Source organism: Bos javanicus, chromosome 18, assembly GCF_032452875.1.
Source record: "Bos javanicus breed banteng chromosome 18, ARS-OSU_banteng_1.0, whole genome shotgun sequence".
NCBI lineage: Eukaryota > Metazoa > Chordata > Mammalia > Artiodactyla > Bovidae > Bos > Bos javanicus.
Genome location: NC_083885.1, coordinates 46,143,256 through 46,164,904, shown reverse-complemented (window position 1 = coordinate 46,164,904; position 21,649 = coordinate 46,143,256). Strand labels below are relative to the sequence as shown.

General features: G+C 54.1%; 1 protein-coding gene across 3 annotated transcripts; it reads right to left on the bottom strand.

The window, feature by feature from the left end:
• Positions 1–4,520: 4,520 nt before the first annotated feature.
• On the bottom strand, positions 4,521–21,319 carry MAG (myelin associated glycoprotein). 3 transcript variants are annotated; one of them, XM_061387990.1, is made up of 11 exons: positions 21,221–21,319; positions 19,369–19,428; positions 18,689–18,756; positions 18,164–18,532; positions 16,232–16,528; positions 15,841–16,098; positions 14,082–14,342; positions 7,302–7,589; positions 6,864–6,960; positions 6,009–6,108; positions 4,521–5,038 (listed from the first exon to the last, which is right to left on the bottom strand). In XM_061387990.1, exons 3-11 carry the CDS (start codon positions 18,732–18,734, stop codon positions 4,874–4,876), a joined length of 1,881 nt encoding a protein of 626 aa, XP_061243974.1. In that variant the 5' UTR covers positions 18,735–18,756; positions 19,369–19,428; positions 21,221–21,319; the 3' UTR covers positions 4,521–4,873. The 3 variants fall into 3 exon arrangements, with proteins under 3 accessions (XP_061243974.1, XP_061243976.1, XP_061243975.1); XM_061387992.1 differs by lacking the exon at positions 21,221–21,319 and adding an exon at positions 20,852–21,195; XM_061387991.1 differs by lacking the exon at positions 21,221–21,319 and adding an exon at positions 20,862–21,195.
• Positions 21,320–21,649: the final 330 nt, after the last annotated feature.

Genomic DNA, 21,649 nt, shown 5'->3' with positions numbered 1-21,649 from the left:
TATGAGAATGATAGCTCATTGTGATCTTAACTTGAATTTCTCTAAAGGTTAATGATGTTGAACATCTTTCTATATGATTATTTTCTATCCAAATACCATCTTCTGTGAAATGTCTCTTCCTGCCTTTTGCACCGCCCCCCCCCTCTTTTTTTTCGCTCATCTTTTAGTTGTTTGATGTTTGGTGTTTTTGAATGTTGAGAGTTCTTTATATACTCACTCTAGACATGAGTTCTTTGTCAGGTTAAGTGACTTGAGCTATTTTCTCCTAGTCTATAGTTTGTCCTTTCATTCTCTTAAAAAAACTTTCCTGGAGCAAAAAGAAATTGATTTTGAAGTCCAATTTATATTAGGGGTCATGTTTTGCAGAGTGAGGAAGGTGGGGAAAGAAGGAGGTGTGGCTCCTCCCTGGCAGAGCTGTGGGGTTCCTTCTCCCACCCCCAGGAGAGTAGCCAGCACACAGCCTGGAGCCCTTTCTTCATTGGGTATGTGGAGCTGCCTGCCCCAGGCACCAGTTCTCAAGATAGGCTGGGAGACCCTGCTGGCCGCTGTGTAGACGGTGAACACAGGGGATCATCAGGCCAGGGGCTCTGGAGGCCATGACTCCTGTCCAAGAGAGATGTTCGGGGATGGCTTTTCTCAATCAGGAATGACCAAGGAGTTTGGTGGGAGGGGAGGGACAAAGCAGTCCTTGTTGACATGCCCCGGTGCCTGGCCCCTCCTTCACCAAGTGGCCCCTCCTTCCTGACAGGTGCAGCTGTGAGACTAGCCCAGCCTGGCCAAAACTCTTCTCCTGCTTGTGTCCCCGGCTCTGAGTCATTGTGTCATGGGGGCTAACTCTTCCTCAGCTTGATGTGTCCTGAGAGAAGAGTCCTGTCAGCCTTGCCTGTCCTTGAACATACTGAGTGCTGTGTTCTCCACCAAGCTAGCGCCTCTCAGCCTCTCTAGCACCTAAGGAAGCTGTCAGCATCTTGGGATCCTCTCTTCCTTCCCCTCCATATCAGCCGGTCTCCTCAGGGCCCCCTCCAGAACAGGTCCTGACTCTCTTCCCTCTCACCACCCACTTTCCCTGTCTCTTGGACAGGAGTCATGGCCTCCGGAGCCCCTGGCCTGATGATCCCCTGTGCTCACTGTCTAAACAGGTGCCAGCAGGGTCACCAAAACCCTCCCTAATGCTCCGCCTTTGTGTAAGTCTCCAGCAGCTCCCCAGTTCACTCAAAGTCTGAGTCCTGACTGTGGCCTAAAACCCTGCTGTGATCCAGCTCCCTTGGGCAACTGCTCAGACTCCTATACACCACTCCAGGCATGCTGGTTGGTTTCCTTCTTGTTCCATGACCACCGCAAGTACATTCCTGTGCTGGACATTTGCACCTGATCTCGACTTTCCCGGGACCCTCATTTCCCAGAAATCGACTGAGCTCCCTCCCTCCCTCTCTTCCTTCCGGTCTCTACTCAGTTGACTGCTCTCTAAATCAGCCAACTTGCAGGCACATGCTGTCCTTCTATCTCTTTTAGCTTCCTTCTTAGCCCACTCACTATCTGACCACACGTTTATCTGGTTTTTGTCTATCTCTTCCATTTGATGTCAGTCCCAGCAGCCAGAGTGTGGGTCTTTTGGTCTGTACAGCAGCCCTACAAGGAAGTGCTCAGTAACCTCGTGTTGATGGAACTGGCGAATTCTGGGGGGTCCAGGCGCTGGGCAGAGTGTGATAGCTGAGTTGAGTGTCATCACTAAATGTTAGCCTAAGAGATGGTCTTTGTGTCAGATCACCTCACTGTAACCCAAACTTTAATGGTTTGCCTGTGACCTTTAGGATTTTTGTTCTGTCTGTGAACCACCTGAAGTATTGTTATTTCGTACGTTTCTTGAAATCAATTCACTTGATTGGTTTTTAAACTTACTTCTTCCTAAGCTTTTAGCAAAAAAAAAAAAAAAATCAAATTTCTAAATATCCCTTTGGGGATGGGCATGTACACACTGCTGTATTCAAAGTGGATAACCAACGAGGACCTATTGTATAGCACGTGGGACTCTGCTCAATGTTATGTGGCAGCTGGATGGGAAGGGGGTTTGGGGGAGAATGGATGCATGTATATGTATGACTGAGTCCCTTTCCTGTTCACCTGAAACTATCATAACATTGTTAATCAGCTCTACTCTGGTATAAAGCAAAAAGGTTTTTGAAAAATTTAAAAACAATCACATTTGGCAACCTAGTTTCCTTTTGCTTGGACATAGACTAAGTGAAGTATGACTATCACCTAAAAGTCCCTCCACACCGCTCCCCGGGACACCCAGCTCACCCGGGTGGCACTCTGGCTGCACCTCAGGCAGCACAGGGTTACTCTGATGGCTCCGATTATTGACATTGCTCTGCCTCTCAGGGCGAAGTCCTTAGGGGCATTCCTCCCCAGCCAGACCTGCTGGAGCCAGGGGTTGTTGTCAGGGGACAGGTGCGTCAGGGCAGGTTCCCACACATGCACAGGAGAGCTGGTCAAAATGTCTAGTGGGGCAGCCTTGAAGTCCCTGCTGTTCTCTGCCCCCCTCTCCAGTTTTGGTTCAGCTCCTGGAACTTTGCCAAACGTGTTTCCACTTGGGAACTTCACACAGGGTGTCCCTGAGTGACATTCCTGCCATACAGACACTTCCCCAACCCCGAGACCCTAAATCTGCTTTCGTTCTAGTCTCCACTAGCCTTCCCTGTTGGGAGCAGGTGTTGCGTGTAGTGGCCAGGTGTTCTGTCTGATGTCATTTATTTAATGTCCTTCTCCCTGAGTGACTGCCAGCACCGGGAGGAAGGGGCAGGCCTCAGGGTGGGGTCCCGCCCTGCTACCACCTGCCTGTCTGCCTTTCTCCTGCATGGGGACAACCCATTCCAGCTAAAGTAGCCTTGTCCCCTTCCCACTCAACAGTGTAGTTATTTCTGCCTCTAGACCTTGACTTTGGTCTCTGATGTACCCCCCACCTTCTCCAAAAAAAAAAAAAAACAAACCAGGGCACAACCACCTTCCTTAGGAATCGCCCAAATCCCCCATAGCCCTGCAGCTCTATTCTTACTGCCCCTTCGGCACCTTCATACTCACAAGCTCCTGCTGCTTCTCACTGAAACGGCAGTGCTGTACAATGGTCAGTGCAGGGGAGGGGGTGGGACTCTAGGGCCAGGTCCCAGGTGGGTGCTCAAGTCGGGGCTGCACAGTCCTCCGCTGGGGGCCCTCAGGGAAGTCATGTCACCTCATTGCCTCGGCTCCTCCAGATTCTCCACATCAGTGCACGAGAATCACCAGACGTGTACGTGCATGCTGAGTCACTCAGTCGTGTCGGACTCTTTGCAGATCTGTGCATTGTAGCTCACCAGACGCCTCTGTTCATGGACTCTCCAGGCAGGAATACTGGAATGGGTTGCCATACCCTTCTCCACCAGGAAGAGTCATGAAAACACAGACTGCTAGGCTTGGGTATGGCCTGAGAATCTGCCTTTTTGGCAGGTGCCCAGGTAAGGCTGATGCTGGTAGTGCCAAGACCCCACTTGGAGAACAATTGTCAGAGTCGTCAGGGAAGGTGGATGGAGATTAATTCATGTAAACCAGGTAGAATCATGGGGCACATAGTAAGCACTCAGCAAAAATGTTAGTCGTTGATAACAATTCATGCTAGAGAGTCTGGCCTTCTTTAACTTCAAGAAGACTTGAGTCCAGGGTCTGGCCACACCATTTCCTGGCTCTGGGACCCTGGGAAAAATCACAGGGCTTCTCGGAGCCCCAGAGTTCTCACAGGGTTGTCCTGCAAGAGGTGGGGGTTCCCTTCCCAGGATAGCCTGAGCTTCCTAAAGGGGTTCAATACACAGCTGGTGCCTGATGGATATTTCTTGATTCAAATGAGGTTTGAAAGATTGAGAATTTCCTGGTGGTCCAGTGGTTAAGATGCAGGGCTTTCACTTCTGGGGCTAGAATTTGATCCCTGGTGGGGGAAACTAAGATCTCACAAACGACATGGAGCAACCAAAATAAATACTTCACTTAAAAAGAAAGATTGAAGCTGCAGAATGCAGCATAAATGTGAGGCATGGCAGTCAAGCTGATACAGGCTCAGGAAACACTGAGACCCGGGGTCCCCCTGGGACCCACAGGGGGCAGGGGGGAAAGTCAGTGAGTGAAGCCAACCGGGTGGGGGACCGGGGAATGGTGGGCACTGTGGCAAATCGGGAGCCAGGCTCCTTCCGAAGAAGCAGCCGCCATCTCTGTCAGTGAGACACGGTGGTACGGAAGTGGGAGCCTTGGGCTATTGGTTACTCTGACTGTGGCACAAGCAGGAATGAGGGTTGTTAGGTGAAATCACCCAGCAGTCAAACATGACCTCCTGTGGACCAAACCCAGCCCACAGCTGCCAGATTAGAGCAGGAACAACTTAAGAATGGCTGGCCTGGGTGCCAGGCTAGAATCCCAGAGGACTCAGGGGGAGGGCAAGGAGGTGAGTGGCAGGCTTCCCAAGGATGGGTCAGAAATCATCAGGAACTAGGTGGGTATTTGGTTTCAGGGCATTTATTTCACATCCCTCCGTACAGGTCCTGGGGCCAGGTGTGGGGGCAGGAGACCAGGCAAGGGGTAGCAATAAATAACATGGACAGACAGAGCTCCCCTCCAGACAGATGAGGTTAAAGGAGGTTAGAGGGAAGCCACAAGGTGGGGGTGGGGTGCTGGCGGGGGTGGGGGCAGCTGGGAAGGAGAGGGAGGCCAGGCCCAGAGCTCTCCGTCACCTGCCCCAGCCCTTCCCTGCCCCAGCCCCCACGACTTTGGGGAGGAAGGGAGCCCACAGCCAGTGGGGGCCACTGAGGGTCTTGGAGGGGGTGGGTGACCGCACAGGGTGCCCCCAGCTCCCTCACTTGACGCGGATTTCAGCATACTCGGCTAGCTCCTCCGTCAGGGTATAGCTGTCCTTGGTGGGTCGTTTTCCCAGGTCCGAGTGAGAATAGCTCAGGTCCAGCTCCGGGGGTTCTCCCCGAAGACCCAGCAGCCTCCTCTCTGATCCCAGGCGCCTCTCACTCTATGAAGGGAGCCAACCCATTAGGCGGTCCTGTCCCACATTTCCCAGCTGCAGATGCTGGGTTGCTGGCACACCCATGGCTCTAGAGCATGTGTGAGCCTCCTTCCTCAAGGACCACCCACCCAGCCGACCCCATGGTCCTGGGTTGCCCTTGGGAGCCCTGCCTGCACCAGTGCCCCCTACACAAAACAACCTCCTCGCTGCTAAGCCTGAAAGCTGCCCACAAATTCATTGTCTCCGAGAAAACTTCATCAACCTGGGAATTTGCGGGGCACCCAATTCAACCCATAACGCCTTTCTAGATGGAAGCCACCTGTCGGGAAGCCACTTTTCCCAGTTGTTGTAAGTGCCTGGCTCGGCAGCTTCGGGTCTGGTGTGGTCCCTCCTCAATCTGGGACATCCTCCAGGTGCAACTTCAGCTTCCCCATCACGCCTGCCATCCTTGACCTCCCTCCTTCAGACACACACGCACACAGGACAGTGGCCACAGACAGACAGACGGGAGCAGTAGTGGGACAGAACAGACAAGGCCAGGGGCTGCTGGGCAAGGCCACACTCAACTGGGGACCAACCTGGACGCCTGACGGGGACGCACACACATGCCCGCCAACCCCGAGGCCCAACACGGGCCCAGAGGTGGGCACACTGAGGCCCCCGGAACCTACCTCCTGGGGTGCTCATTCCAGGGTAGAGACCTCTCTGGACTATTGGAGAAGGAAATGCAGTCATAGACCCAGGCAGGGAGGGTCAGGGCTTCTCGTGGGCCCCGAACTCTACAGCCCCGCTTGCAGCCTCAGCCTGAGCGCCCTGTCCCAGCCCAGGGCCGAGCCAGGCTCAGCAGATCCTTTCCTCCCTTTCTTTGGGGCCAGCTCCCCCTCCACCCAGGGCCTCCCAGGCCCCTCCCAGGCCCTCAGTGTCCCCGGCACCCAGGATCTCCAGCCAGCTTGGCGCCACGGGGCTCTGGCCTCACCTCATATTTCTCCGGCGCCCCGGAGATGCGGAAGTCGCTGCTGAACACGACAGGGGGGTTGTCTCCCCCCGAGAAGCTGGGGCTTTCCGGCACGTTCTTTCTGCAGGGCAGGACATGTCAGCCCCAGTGTGACTTTTGGGTTCCCTACTCCTCTCTCTGTCTGCAATCCCCTCTACCTTAGGAGTTTGGCTCAATCTCTAAGATGGGGTGGGCGGCCGCTTCGGTGAGCAGCCTCTTCCCATCCATCCTAGCCCATCCCTCTCCTGCTTCACAGCTGAAGACAAGCCACCCCTGGGCCCCAGTCTCTGCCACCTTCAGGACCCCTGCCTGGCTCCTCTCGGTTCTCTGGGGCCACCTGTACCCCCTGGCTGCCAGGATGCAGAATGGGGAGATTAATTCCTTGTCGGGAGTGCTGATGGGTGTGTGACACAAGGAAGAGAAACAGCAGCAGGCGGGTGTGACTTGGGACTGGGGAGCGTTTATTGATACCACAGATTATGTGTAGTTGTTGGAGTTTCTGGAACCCACTGTGGCTGATGCTGTGCCCGCAAGCCAGGGTACTGGCTCTCCACATCACAAGGGAGGGGCAGGAGGAGACAGCAGAGAATGTGGGGCACCCTGATGACTGGTGGGAAGGGTCCCGTCCAGGCACCGACACCTGTGACCTGACCACGGCGGCTCCTGTTAGCCGGAGTCCACTGTCCTCCACCCAGCTGAATTCTCACAGCGGAACCCGCCCTCTGTTACCCACGCCCAGCCTCCAACTGGTCTGCCCTGCCCTGCCCTGCCCCTGGAGGCTTCCTGCACCCACCCCCCGCCCTTCCACCCCACTACAGTCCAGCTCAGCCCACTCACTTTCTGCGCGTCTGGGTGATGTAGCACACGATGGCGATTAGGATGGCAAAGGCCACCACGGCTCCCACAGGCCCGATCTTGGCCCACATGAGGCGGTCTGAGGAAAGAGAAGACCCAGGTGCCCTCAGGGCTGCTGGTGGGAGGAGGACACCAGGGTTCTTAGGAGACGGGCTAGGGCAGGGGCGGGAGTGAACATGTTTACACAGCAGGCACACCCTTGCACTGACTGGTCAGTTGAGCTGTTGGAGGGGCCCGCGAAGTGTCAGCAAGCTTGGGGCAGCCTCTCCTAACTGGCCGGAAAGCGCATCTTGACCATTCGATCAACAGCATAGCCGGACCATTGCTCAGCGCCCAATAATCAGCCTGGGCGAGGGGAGCTTAGATCCAACGGGGGTCCCATCTGTTCCCTGACTCCCAGCCCCAGGCCACATCACTCACGGGCTCCCTGGAAGGGCAGCTCCAGGCTCTTGGTGCCGTAGAGGTTGTGGGAGGTGCAGATGACCCGGGGTGGGGCCTGGGCCTGCCCCCGCAGCGTCAGGATGCTGGTGAGCAGGAGGCCGCTGCGCTCTGAGTACACGAACTCGCGCTCTGTCTCGTTCACCGTCACGTTGCGCAAGGGCAGCTCGAAGGCCACGGAGGGCTCTGGGTTGGCTTTCACCACACAGAGGCACTGCACTGTGTCACGGGCTGCCGCACAGTGGGACTCCAATAGGATCACAGGAGCGACTGTGGGGGCAAGACCAAGACCTGGTAGGCTGGAGATGGGGACTTAGGGGCTTCTGGGCTGAGATGAGCTGGCTGTGCCCCCTGCACCCTCTCTTGTGTGTGCTCACTCAGCCATTTCAGTCACGTCCGACTCTTTGAGACCCCGTGGACTGAAGCCCGCCAGGCTCCTCTGTCCGTGGGATTCTCCAGGCAAGAATCCTGGAGTGGGTAGCCATGCCCTCCTCCAGGGGATCTTCCCGACCCAGGGACTGAACCTATGTCTCCTGCATTTTCTGCATTGCCAGCAGATTCTTTACCACTGAACCACCAGGGACGCCCCACACTCTCTCTAATGCCCTCTCCAATGCTGCTCACTTTGTAAAATATAAATCAGATCATAGAGACTTCCCTGGTGGTCCAGTGGCTAAGACCCTGCACTCACAATGCAGGGGGCCAGGTTCAATCCCTGGTTAGGAGCTAGATCCCATGTGCTGCAACGAAAACATCTCACATGCTGCAGTGAAGATCTCGAGTGTTGCAACTAAGACCTGGCCCAGCCAAATAAATAAATATATATTTTAAAAACATGAGGGGCTTCCCTGGTGGCTCAGTGGTAAAGAATCCACCTGCCAACGCAGGAAACACGGGTTCGATCCCTCACCCGGGAAGATCCCGCATGCCACGGAGCAACTAAGCCTGTGCTCCACAACTACTGTGTTCTCTAGAGCCCAGACCTGCAACTACAAAGCTCACATGCTGTAGCTACTGAAGCCTGTGCGCCCTAGGGTCTGTGGTCCTGCAACAGGAGAAGCCACCTCCATGAGAAGCCCAGGCACCGCAACTAGAGAAAAGCCCATGCAGCAACGGAAGCCCAGCACAACCAAAAATAAATACAATTTAAACAAAAAAAAACCTGAAATAAAATCTTTAAAAGTGATCATTATAATATAAATAAATAAATCAGATCACGGCACTCCCTGCTTAAACTCACCCCCTCCAACTGCTTCCTGTGTGACTTAGAATAAAACCCCAATACTTTGCCTTGGTCTGCAAGGCCCTGCAGGACTTGGCCACACTCAGATCTTCTGCTTTCACTCTGGCTCACTCTCTTCTGGCCACACCAGCCTCCTTGCTGTTTCTCATACTCGTGGAACTTTTTCCCACACCCAGAGTCTTCCGTTTCTCCCTCAGCCTTGAGCACTTCCCTGACACCTGCAGTGCTCACACCCTCACTCCAGGCAGCTTCTGTGCAGACCACGCTCTTTCTCTGACCACACCATGTAAGCGGCACCTCGCTGCACTAACCATTCACTCGGGTTTGCTCCTCAGCACTTACGTCTACTGGGGTTACATACCGATGTGACTGCTCTCTTATTTCCATCCAGACAAGTACTTGCTCTGTCTCCACTCTGTCCCCACTGTTAGAATATCCTTTTCTTTTTTCTCTTGTTGCTACACTGAGAAGCATGCGGGATCTTAATCCCCTGACCAGGTATCAAACCCATGCCCCTTGCAGTGGAAGCTCAGAGTCTTAACCACAGGAAGGTTTCCAGAACATCCCTTTCACCTGGCAGGAGCTCTGGGAAGACTCATGGGATGAGCGACTGAGTTCAGCCAGCTCCGCCTCCTGGCCATCCTGCAGATGCCCCCACTCACTCCCCAGAGACCCTGCGTCCTGACCCTCCCTCCCTCATAGGACACACCAGACACCACCCTCCACTCAAGATAATTTTGTTGACCTTTGCTGCCATTTGAATTACAAAAGTGATACTGGATAAATTTAAATTAAAAAAAAAAAAAGAAGTGATACCGGGATGGTTTTTCCCCTTTCATTTCCCAATATGAAATTATAATAGAACATTGAATGTTGCTGTTTAATCTATGTTCTCTTTCCTTCTGAGAGTTTGGCACTCACCTCTGCTCACTCTAGTCTGACCTTCAATTTCCATCCAAAAAGAATATGCAGGTAACAGTGATGGGGCAGGGAGCCATGAGACTTGGGTATTTGCAATAGGGATCATTCCATTTGGAATGGGTACATATCTCTAAGTCTAGTAAATCAAAAGTTAAATAGTCCAAATTCTGCTTAGGTAGACATGTATATGCTTGCTATGTTGTTGTTTAGTTATTAAGTCACGTCCAAATCTTTTGGGACCCCATGGACTATAGCCTGCCTGCCTGTCTCCTCCCTCCATGGGATTTCCAAGGCAAGAATATTGTAGTGGGTTGCCACTTCCTTCTCCAGGGGATCTTTCCAACCCAGGGACTGAACCTACGTCTCCTGCATTAGCAAGGGGATTCTTTACCACTTAGCCACCAGGGAAGCCCGATGCTTACTATAGTATTAACGAATTAACACACCACAGAGTAAATTAGTAATGACCAACCTGAACTGACAGTGATTATTTTAAAAAGTAAAAACCTTTTCATTCTAGACTGTACCACTAGTACAGCTGTGACGGGGCTGCGGGAATGCTGACACCCTGCAGTGTGCTCAGCATCTTTGCAGAGTTGCCGGCAGCCCCGAGACCTGTGAAACCCTGACTGATACTAGACAAACCCCAGGTCCCGCAAAAGATGGGAGGTTCGGGGCGTGAGACAGCTTTGGCTTGAATTCCAGCTCTGCCATCTACTGGCTGGTGGCCCGAACCAGGCCACTCAGCTTCCTGGACCTACAAGATGGACTTCTCTTCTGTGCAAACAGGGGTAATGGGTGCTTGACTTGCCAGGGGCTACGGAGAATACACTCTGAAGTGGGAGTACGAGTGTGTTGAAAAGAAAGCTTAACATCCCATCTAGGGATTTAGGATTAGATAAAGCGACTGAGCCGGGCACGACTGAGCGACTTCACTTTCACTTTTCACTTCCATGCATTGGAGAAGGAAATGGCAACTCACTCCAGTATTCTTGCCTGGAGAATCCCAGGGACCGGGGAGCCTGGTGGGCTGCCGTCTATGGGGTCGCACAGAGTCGGACACGACTGAAGTGACTTTGCTGCAGCAGCAAAGCGACTGAACACGCACGCATGTACATAGAACTATTCCAGCAGAGGGCGCATGTGAGCAATGCCTTGGCAGCAGGAAGGCAGCGGATATCCATCCAGCCAGGAGTTCAGGGAGATGAGTGGGAAATTAAGAGGGTGTCTAAGACTTACAGGGCACGTGGGCTCCTTAGTGTAATATACTGTCACACCCATTTTTCAGAGAAGAGAATCAGAGCTCAGCAAAGGTGAAGTCACTCGTCTGGGATCACACAGCAAGACGGAAACAGAGCTTGGATGCAGACCCAAGTCCATTCAGTTCAGTCAGGAGCTAGACACCAGTAACACTTCCACTTCTTCATATCAAACTGGGGTGACAAGCGATCCCTACCCCCAGTCACATTGTTGTGAGAACGAAACAGGTCAATATGTGCAAAGGGCTTGGACCTGCTCGTCACAAGATCTCAGTGAGGGTGAGCGCCCTGCAGGTCCCCTGCTGAGACCCCCTCCTCAGGAGCACCCACCGTTGTCAGCGAGCATGGAAGCCCCAGTACTAGGAGACACAGACTTTGGGGACAGAGAGGGGACTGAGGGATAGCTCTGCCCAGCAACCTGGGGCTGGACTCCCAGAGTGCAAGCACTGTGACCCAGACCTCGGAGCCCAGCGACGGGCTCAGCAGGAGTGGGGGTTGGGGGCACAGCTGCTTGTCCCCTCTGGCACATTGAAGGCCTTGAGTCCTTGGGTTCCAGGGACTTCAGGGGAACTGAAACAGCCAGAGGTTTACGAACTGGACAGACAGGGTCCAGAAGAATCTTGATACTGGCCAGCCTCCCAACTGCATGGCCTTGGGGAATTCTGTCCTTCCGTTTCTCCTCAGTGAAGGGAGATGATGACAATATGCAGCTGCTTCAAGAGGTGACCAGGGAGGGGGATGGGGACTTAGTGTTTAATGGGGACAGAGCTTCAGTTTAGGAAGGTGAAAAATTGGGGAGATGGGTGATGGTGAGAGTTGCACAACAGTATGGATGTACTTAGTGCCACTGAGCTGTACAGTTAAATGTGGTTAAGATAGTGTGTTTTATATTATGTGACTTTTACAACAATAAAAAAAAAAACATTAAAAGAAAAGAAAGAGGCCACCACAATAACACGTGCTGGGGATGAAGTCCTGGCTCAGGGTAGGCCCTTCAGCATTGTTTGCTGCTGCCACTCTTATTGTGCTTCTCTGGTGGCTCAGGTGGTAGAGAATCTGCCTGAAATGCAGGAGACCAGGGTTCAAACCTTGTTGGGAAGATCCCCTGGAGAAGGAAATGGTAGCCCACTCCAGTATTCTTGTCTGGAGAATTCCATGGACAGATGAACCTGATGGGCTACAGTCCACGGGACAGGATGGTCTGTGACTGAAAATGTACATGAAGTGGAGTTGTGTGTACATTCAGGGGCTTCCATCAGGTTCTCAAGGGGTTCTCTGGCTCTTACACCTAAGAAGCTCTGATTAAGGAAGTAGATATAATGGGGAAGACCAAGAGGAAGAAGGAGGGGCATGTATGAAGAAGGCAGAGTATACACAACCCATACACATATCACATATTGATGCTGGGAGGGAGCAAACTGGGAGGAAAGATGTCCCCAAGACAAAAGGTCAGCAGAGCAGTGATGGCCATCACATTGCCGTGGAATAATCTGTCTCCACTTTGCTGACAAAGCCATAGTCAAAGCAATGGTTTATCCAGTAGTCATGTATGGATGTGAGAGTTGGACCATAAAGGAGGCTGAGCACCAAAGAACTGATGCTTTGGAAATGTGGTGCTGGAGAAGACTCTTGAGAGTCCCTTGGACTGCAAGGAGATCAAATCATTCAATCCTAAAGGAAATCAATCCTGAATATTCACTGGAAGGACTGATGTTGAAGCTGAAGCTCCAACTTTGGCCACCTGATGTGAGGAGCTGACTCATTGGAAAAGACCCTGATGCTGGGAAAGATGGAAGGCAGGAGAAGAAGGGGGCAACAGAGGATGAGATGGTTGGATGGCGTCTTTGACTGAATGGACTTGAGCTTGAGCAAACTCCAGGAGTTAGTGAAGGACAGGGAAGCCTGAAGTGCTGCCGTCCATGGGGTTGCAGGGTCAGACTCGACTTAGCAACTGAACAACAATTGACTGTGGCCACTTGCAGACTGTTGAGTATGGACTGTGCTCAACACCTTCTAACAGACTTGTGTGGTGGGGACCACAGCAGGTGGAATAAGTAAGTCTGGAAGTGGTGACTTTGGAGACAAGTGCCAGAGGCCAGGCTGGGGTTGGGGAGGAAGCAGAGAGAATGGAAATATGGAGGCGACATTCCAGAAGGAGGTGCTGGAGGAGGGGAAGTGGAAACCATGACTTCGGAGCTATGACCTGAATGATGGCTGGGGTGGGAGCGGGGTGTTGCCAGTGCTGTCCAGAGAAGGGAGGTCACGAAGGGGACTGGTTGGCAGTGGAACAATGAGCTCCATTCCCGAGACAGTTAGCTTTTTATCTGCACCCGTCTCATCTCTCTGGCTGTGCTATATCTGTTAACATGCTTGGCGTCCTCTCGGTCCTATCCCCCACCTCCCACTGAGCCACACAGCTCGTGCACATAACAACAGCTTGACCAATGTATTCTGATGTCATAACACAGGATGAGGTCAGCTTTGGGCATTACAGAAGAGTGGAACCAGACTCCTGCATCTGAATCTCAGTTCTGCCTGGGTGACCTGGGGTGAGTGACATAACCCCTAAGGGCCTCAGTTTCCTTCTCTGGAAACTGGGGACAGTAAGAGAATCTCCCTCACTGGGATGTCAAAGAGGTGAAAGAGTAGGTTCCTGTCAAGAGCTTCCAGCAGTGCCTGACTCCTAGCGATGCTCCACAGGGTTAGAGGTTGCGGTTTTTGTTTTAGTTAACGCATGTGTGCTTCCCTGGTGGCTCAGACTGTAAAGAATCTGCCTGCAGTGTGGGAGACCCGAGTTTGATCACTGAGTCAGGAAAATCCCCTGGAGAAGGGAATGGAAACCCACTCTGGTATTCTTGCCTGGGAAATCCCACGGACAGAGGAGCCTGGTGGACTACAGTCCATGGGGTCGCAGAGTTGGACATGACTGAGGGACTAACACTTCTACACTTCAGAGAAGCAGTGGCCACAGGATTCAGAAATATCCTTGGTCAAAAGCCCATCCCAGGATGTGGGAATATTATATTCTCAGGTGGGACTTTTTTTTTTTTTTTGGCCAACCTGCATGGCATGTGAGATTTTAGTTCCCCAACCAGGGATTGAACCCATGCCCCTGCATTGGAAGTGTGGAGTCTTAACCACTGGATTGCCAGGAAAGTCCCTTAGGTGGGCCTTTTCTTGCTGTGGATTTAGCTTCCCCACCCCCATCTGCTGGAGCAAAGCTGACCCTTGGTTGGGATGCTGAGTGTCCCCCATTGAGCTCCACCACAGGGGTGGGTGGGCAGGAATCAAGCCCACCTGCTTTCATCAGGGGAAGAGGGTCAAGGAGGGGGTACTCACACTCCACAGACAGGTTGAAGGCGGTGGCCCTCTGGCCGTACTGGTTCTCGGCCACACACCAGTACTCTCCGTCGTCCTCAGGGGTGACGGCTGGCAGCTCCAGCTGCAGCTCACTCTCATAGATAACCGTGGCCAGAATCTGCTTCTCCTTGAAGATGGTGAGAATAGGATCCGGGTTGCTCTGTGTGGAGCACAAGATGGAGACTGTCTCGCCCTCCACGGCCACCACTGTCCCGTTCACCATCGGCTTCCAGGGTGCATCTAGGGGGCAGGACAGGGGGCCAGTGGTCAGAAGCCAGGGGGGCCTCTTCTGCCAGCCAGCTCTCACCCCTAAATGTGACCCTCAACACCCCAACTGGAACATACCACCTCAGGACAGCCCGGGTAACCTCAGGCCTGGCTGTCTCGTTTACAGAGATTCTGCAGACACGGTGCTTGTGTCTGAGTCCCGGCTGTACTCCTTCCCAGCTGTGTGTGGACCCATGTCTTAACCCTTCGGGGCCCCATTTTTTAAATCCGGAAACTAGACTTAAAAATATTCCCGATTTCATAGGGGGTCACTGAGAATAGACTATGACATCCGCTGCTTTAGCCTGAACAAGGCAGATGAAGATCTCTGTCCATGTGGACAGGTGCTGTATAAGGAAATCAAGTGTATAGTTGGCAAGATGGGGAGGAGCTCTTTGGAGAAAAATAAAAGTGGGATGGGAAGTCAGGGTAGTTATGGCTTTAACTAGGATGCGGAGGGAAGGCTCCCTCCAGACTAGAAGCGGCCCGGGAGGAGGCAGCCAGCTGTGGGGATGTCTAGGGAAGGACCATTTGCATAGGGCACTCAGAAACTGCTGAGGAAATCAAACGCTGCCTGGCGCTGCCATTTTTATTATCCCCAGTCCTGGGCACTTTGCCTCAATAAATATTTGTGAGCGAATGAATGAATGAATGACCTCTCCTTGGCTCCCAGCCAAGAATCCTGTTTGACCCGTCCCCTCCTCCTGAAGCCCCATAATGTTCCAGGGTGCCCACAGGGGCTGGATCAGGCTTGGGTTCCCCTCAGCCCTCCCATTGGAACTGTAATAGGGCTCATTTTAAAATGCAGATTTCAGGGCTTCCCTGCTGGTTAAGAATCCACCTTGCAATGCAAAGGACATGGGTTTGACCCCTGGTTGTGGAACTAAGATCCCACCTGTGTTTGTTCAGTCGTGTCCGACTCTTTGTGACCCCATGGACTGTAGCCTACCAGGCTCCTCTGTCTGTGGGATTCTCCCAGAAGGAACTGGAGTGGGTTGCCATTTCCTTCTTCAGGGAATCTTCCCAACTTAGGGATCAAACCTATGTCTCCTGCATTGGTGGGCAGATTTCTTATGATTGAGCCGTCTGGGAAGCCCCTGAGATTTTAGGCCCGCATGATACAGCCAAATAAACAGACATTTTAAAAAATAATAATAAAATGCACATTCCTGGGGCCAAGCCCAGCTCTACCCCCCAGGAAACTGAATTTAACAGGCTTTCCTGGGTGCGCAGAGACCAACTCTGATTCTCTCTTCCTATCTCCATGTCCTCCTAGCCAGGAGATAGATGCCCAGTAGGTGTTCAAGAATGAAAGAACTCTTTAACCTGAAACTTCCTCTCCATCTTCATCTCAACTGCAGGCATGGACCTGACCGCCATCGCTACCCTCAGCCCCCGCCCCCCAGCTCTGCCCTGGGCGAGGTTGGTTCCCCAGTGCCCTGTGTGTGGGGCGCACAGGGCGGCGACTCACACATGACGCTGAGCTCTACGGTGCGGTTGTCCTGGCCGTAGGTGTTCTCAGCCAGGCAGAGGTAGACGCCGTCTTCAGCAGGGGTCACTTCGTCCACCTCCAGGGACAGGCTCTCGGCCACGGCCTCGCGGAGCACCGTGCCATCCCGCATCCAGGTCAGCAACGGCGGCGGGTTGCTGTCGGCCCCGCAGAACAGGCTGACGTGGGAGCCCTCGATGGCCTCCACCGTGGAGTTTATCTCCACGATCACCGGGGGGTCTGCGGTGCGGTGGGAGGACACAGGACTTCAGGGTGCGCTCGCGCATTTCCCGCCCCCGGCCCTGACCCCGCCCCCTCCCTGACCCTGACCCTGCCCCGCTTCGCCCCGCCCCTGGCCCGCACCCAGGCTCACACTTGATGTCCAGGCTGGCGTAGCCCTCGAACTGCAGGGTAGTGTTGGGGAACGAGGCCTGGCAGCCCAGCCGGTGGCCGTTGGTCTCCCTGGTGGGCACAAAGTGCAGCAGCGACACCTGCACCCAGGTACCCTCCTCCTCGCGCAGCCGCCCCAGCACAGTCGGCTCACCGAGCCCCTCGTGGCCCAGCCAGCTCAGCTCTGGGTGCAGCTCCGGGCAGTTGTCAGGCACCATGCAGCTGACCTCCACTTCTGTGCCAGCCATCACTTCCGGGGGGACCACGATGTTGGGGGTGTCTACATGAGCCCGGGAGATGGAGGGTGAGGAAGCAGCATCGCCCACCAGCCATCCCTCACCCGCAGGCAGCTGTCGGACTCCATTCCTGGCGCCTGGTTCCCTCCCCGCCCTTGGATGCAGAGTTCCCCACAACCGGCTCTTCTCCTGGGTACGGTTAACCCAGAAGCCCTCCGCAGATCCAACGAGGGATGTAATAATAATGGAAACAACAATATAGGGTTCTGAGTACTTCACTGGTGTTTAACTTGCCAGTCCTTCCAGCCATGCTGAAACTAGAGGGTGAGTAATGTTATTTTGCTCATTTTACGGATGAGGAAGCTGAGGCCACAGCTGGTACCAGATAAAACTGAGCTTCAAACCCTGTTGCTCTTGCTTCATCATCTGTGCCCTATGTGTGCATGCTCAGTCACTTTCAACTCTTTGCAAGTCCATGGACTATGTAGCCGACTAGGCTCCTCTGTCCATGGAATTTTCCAGGCAACAATACAGGAGTGGGTTGCCATCTCCTCCCCCAGGAAATCTTCCCAACCCAGGGATGGAACCTGAATCTCTTGCATCTTCCTTCATTGACAAGCAGATTCTTTACCAACTTTGCAACCTGGGAAGCTCTGTGCCCCAGACAATATATTATATTCCTCAAGAAACTTTTCTCCTTCTCATGTTTGCTTTGCTTTACCTTCCACATGTGTGCGCGCGCGTGTGTGTGGTGTGTCCTGGAGCTGTGTCTGTCTGTCTGTGGCAGTTTGGAGTTGGGGGCGGGGTCTCTTTCTGCATCAGGGCTATAATCTGGCTCCTCACATGGTCTCAGAGCTGATGGGGAACCTGAATCTAAGGATTCCATGCCTCTCAGGGCCTCTCAGAAATGAGGCAGTGGACCCTACTCTGCCCAAACTGGCCCAGAGCTGCATTTTATTTGGCGTAAACTTAAGACATAAAAAAAAAAAAAAAAAAAATCTGAAGTAGCAGCCTATGCTGAAAACACACAGTTCTGGTTTCCCTTGAAAATTCAGAGAATTTCCTGGCCATTCAGTGGTTAGGACTCCAAGCTTCCACTGCAGGGGATACGGGTTCTATCCCTAGTCAGGGAACTAGGATCCCCCATGCCACTTGGCATGGCACAAAACAAAACAAAACAACAAAAACTCAGACTGCCTGAGATCTATGGCCCTGCATACTCATGCTACCCCATTTAGCTCGAGCCAGGCTCCATGTGCCAGGCACTGTTTTTAGCACTTGACAACTATTCCCTTATTGAACTTTAAATGCTGTTCTTATCCCCATTTTGCAGAAGAGGATAACAAGGCCCAGAGAATTTCAGCAAACTGCCTACAGTAGCCCAGCTAATACAGGGATGCAGAGGCCTTACCGCAATCCCCAAGCCCCACTGTCTTTCTCCCGGGTGTCTCTGAAGAGTAAGAGCCACTGCTTTCCTCTGAGGAGGACAATACAACTTGGGGCCCTGCTTTGCCCCTTTCTGTCATCTGCCTGGTCATGTGGGCCAGAGGCTTGGCACCCCTCCCTCCAGCCAAACCAGCAAGTCCTTGGTTCTGCCGACCAGACCTTCCCAGAAGGGCACTGGGAGGGCTTCCTGTTTCCCATGGTCCCCGCCCCCGGCACAGCCCCCCGAGACTCACTGATGATGTCCAGGACGCTGTGCTCGGAGAAGGTGTACTGGTTGTAGCCCCCCAGGTCCCCTCGAAAGTAGTATTTGCCGCCCAGCTCGGGGCTTAGGTTGCTGAGCAGGAGGGTGCAGTTGCGCAGGCCCAGGTCCCCCAGGAGGCGGCTGCGTCCCTGGAAGCTCTCGTGCACCACCTGCGTGCGTGACTTGAAGACCACCGGAGGGTAGTTTTTCGGATAGGGGCTATTGAAGTACCAAACGCCATGCACGACGGCCGGCCGCAGCTCATCAGGGAAGCTGAAGCGGCAGGGGATGGAGACGCACGTGCCCTCAAAGGCCGAGATGGACGATGGCATCCAGGCGCCCCACTGACCCCCACGAGAGGCTGTGGGTGAGCAGGACCGCCGAGGCTGAGAGACACATTCTGCCCAGGTGCCCCCAACCCCCACTCCCATCACCTCCCACCACCTGAGGGGTCCAGGGACCCCAGCCTGCTCAGGGGCCAGGACCCACAAACCTCCAGATCCCCATGCATTATTACCTGAAATCATAATCCAAAATAGAGACAGTGCCGTGAGGAATATCATTTTGTACAGCAAGTGAGCAGAGCTGGAGAGGGGAGAGGAGAGTGTTGAAGGCCCAGAGAAGTGAAAAGTAAGACTTCTGGTAAGATTTTGGGAAGCAGCCCGTTCAGATGATAGCTGCTGCTGCTGTTAGTATTTATGATCACAGACACATCTATGGCATCAACCATGTACCACCCGAGGTACTCTACTATACAAATTCATTTGAGGTAGGTGCAATTATTATCCTGTTTTTGTAGCTGAGCTCCAGCAAGATTGAGTAACTTGCCCAAGGTCACACAGCCAGCAAGCAGCAGAGCTAGGATTCAAGCCCTGTCTGCCTGTCCAGGGTTGTAGACTTCACCACCAAACTGTCCTGACTCTCCACGGGTTTGTTGTTATTCAGTTGCTCAGTCACGTCCAACTCTTTGCAACCCAATGGACTGCAGCATGCTGGGCTTCCCTGTCCTTCACTATTCAGATTCACGTCCATTGAGCCGGTGAAGATATCTACATGGTTAGTGACGTGCTAATAATTATCTTTATCACCATTATGCCCTTGGGGATCTCCAGAAAGTAAGGATAGAGCCAAGTTTGGATGAACAAGAGGAAGCAGGAAAAGCCAGGAGGAAGGGAAGTTGGAACCCTCCCCGCTCACCTCCGTCTCCCTGAGTTGGGAATGCCTTCTGGTCCCGCTTGCAGCTGTCAGCCGGCCAACCTGGAGCAAGAATCAGACAGGTGCAAGGAAGTGGGGGCCCGAACATCCCCACCCCCGTTCACAGGATCCAGCACGAGTCGTGGCCGTTGCCAGGCTGCCCACACAGCCTCTGTCGCCCATGGCCTCTGGATGTTTGAGACCCTCCCACACAGCCTCAAAGCTACTCTGTGGTCACCTCCCGTGGCAAGCCATGATGGAGAACTCCAGGGAAGCAAAGGGGAGCAGCAGTGCCTTGGGGTGGGGGGAGGCGAGGGGTGTGAATGGGGCAAGGGAGCACTTGTCCCATGGCTGAGACCTGGGGGTGGCAGGCAGGGACCCAGCCCCATCAATGACTGGGTTTCACAGCATCAGCATTCCCAACATGCCGCGGGAATTCCTGCCGCCCTCTCCCGCCCCACAGATGGCCCCTGGTGTCCTCACCCTCCAGAGGCCAGAGCCCGGTTACAAAAGAGGCCTGTTCCCTCAGGGTGAGGGCGCCTCGTCCTGGGGGGCTTCTGAGGTAGGTGGGGTCGAGAGAAGAGCTGGGAACGCCTGGCCGGGCTCTGAGTGGAGCCAGGAAGGACCAGGGACTGAGGTTAGTGAGTCCCTGGCACCCGGCTGCTCCATGGGTCGCCTCGGGTTGGAGCCAGAGTTTCCAAGTGGCTGCTTTTTTGGCCTCTGACACTGTCTTCCCACGGACAGATGCATGTAGTCAGACACGTGCAAATGCTGGCATGAAATGTTACAGATCTGGACAAAACCAGAAGGAGCCGGCTCACCCCAACAGCACTGCTCAGGACCCTGCACACACCAACAGGCACCGGGACCCACGTGCAGCAGATACCCACACACACCTCACCCTCCTGCCCACCACACCCCTGCACAGCTACAGGCATGGCCATCAGGCACACACTGCACACTGCACACTCCCAAAGGCACTCGGACCAGCACACACATGGAGATGTGGCTGTGGCCAGACCCACCCAGACCCATGCCGAAGAACACACGGCAGATGCCGTCTTTGTGCCTGCCGCAGGGAGGTACGGCGGGTAGACACAGGTGAGGGCCACGGGCCCAGACTCATGAACCAAGCGTGTAGATCATGCATTCTGAATAAGGATGAAAACTGGTTCTTGGGGATGGGGTCCGGAAAAGCCTGAGTTATTATGATGGTTTGTGGCTCTCTAAAGGGCTGTGTGGTACATAAACACAGTCCATCCATTATCTTAAGATTTCATGGAGGAAGTGGGTTTAGGAAAAGCAAGTCTGAAAGGTTTCCTTAGTGAGATGTTAAAAAAAAGATGGAGAAACACTGACGTGGATTAAGGCTCACTCAGAGAGGTACACGCGCCTGTGCACACACACCCCTGTCGTGTGCTCAGTGCTGGAACTTGCCCACTCAACCCCCCCACCCCCATCCCCTCCCAGATGGCAGGATACAGACCTCTGATTACCTGGGCATCCTTTCGGTCTTCTCCTGGCCCTGGACCAATTCCACCCCAACTGCCACAAACCTAGGAGCCCCAGGGCAGAATCTCCACCGGAGGGGTCCCAAGGAGGGTGCCTCATTCTCTCTCTCTCTCTGTGGTTTGCTCCCAAAGCTCAGTCAGTGTCCGTGCCATGATCCCAGCCCACGCCCAGCGCGGTCCTGAGCAGCACCCTCCCCCATCCTAAATTAGTGGCAGCTCACAGCCACCATCCACAGCCCAGAACGCCCTGCGTTGCACGCGCCCTGGGTGACCCTGCCCTGTGCTCTCAACCCAGGTCCTCTGCTCTCCTCCCCGTCCCCAGCCCTCTCAGCTGCAGTACTCACTTGATGCCCTTGCTTCTGCACCCTCTGCTCCACCGGCCCTGCTCGCCGTCCCCTGGCCTCCCAGGGTCTAGGCCCCCACTCGCCAGCCCCTCCCCTCCCCCCGGGTGCCAGGGGCCGCCTGCCTCCAGGGCCCAGCTCCTCCCTGCCCCCGGGGGAGGGGGGCACAAAGGGCCCTTGTCACCACAGAGCGAACTGGGCGGCCTGATGCCTGGGTTCCACGAGCTCCTTCCTGGAGGGGCTGGGGGTGGCTGCCTCACTCGTTCCCCACTCCATCCCTGCGCACCCTAGTTCTGGGTCCCTGGGAGGAGGGTGGGGGTGCGTCTCTAACATATCTGGAAGTCTCAGGCTGAGAGGCAGAACGTGTTGTCCTCAGCTTCTGGGGAATCTTGGTGGCAATGCTAGTAATAACCTTAGGCCCGGGAGGCCACA

What these genes read in the sequence shown, in the direction of transcription:
- MAG (XM_061387990.1), bottom strand. Translation starts at nt 18,734, where the DNA reads ATGATATTCCTCACGGCACTGTCTCTATTTTGGATTATGATTTCAG. An exon ending in ATTTTGGATTATGATTTCAG is followed by an intron (nt 18,533 to 18,688) that starts GTAATAATGCAT and finishes GCTCACCCACAG; the next exon opens with CCTCTCGTGGGGGTCAGTGG. An exon ending in CGTAGAGCTCAGCGTCATGT is followed by an intron (nt 14,343 to 15,840) that starts GTGAGTCGCCGC and finishes CCTGCCCCCTAG; the next exon opens with ATGCACCCTGGAAGCCGATG.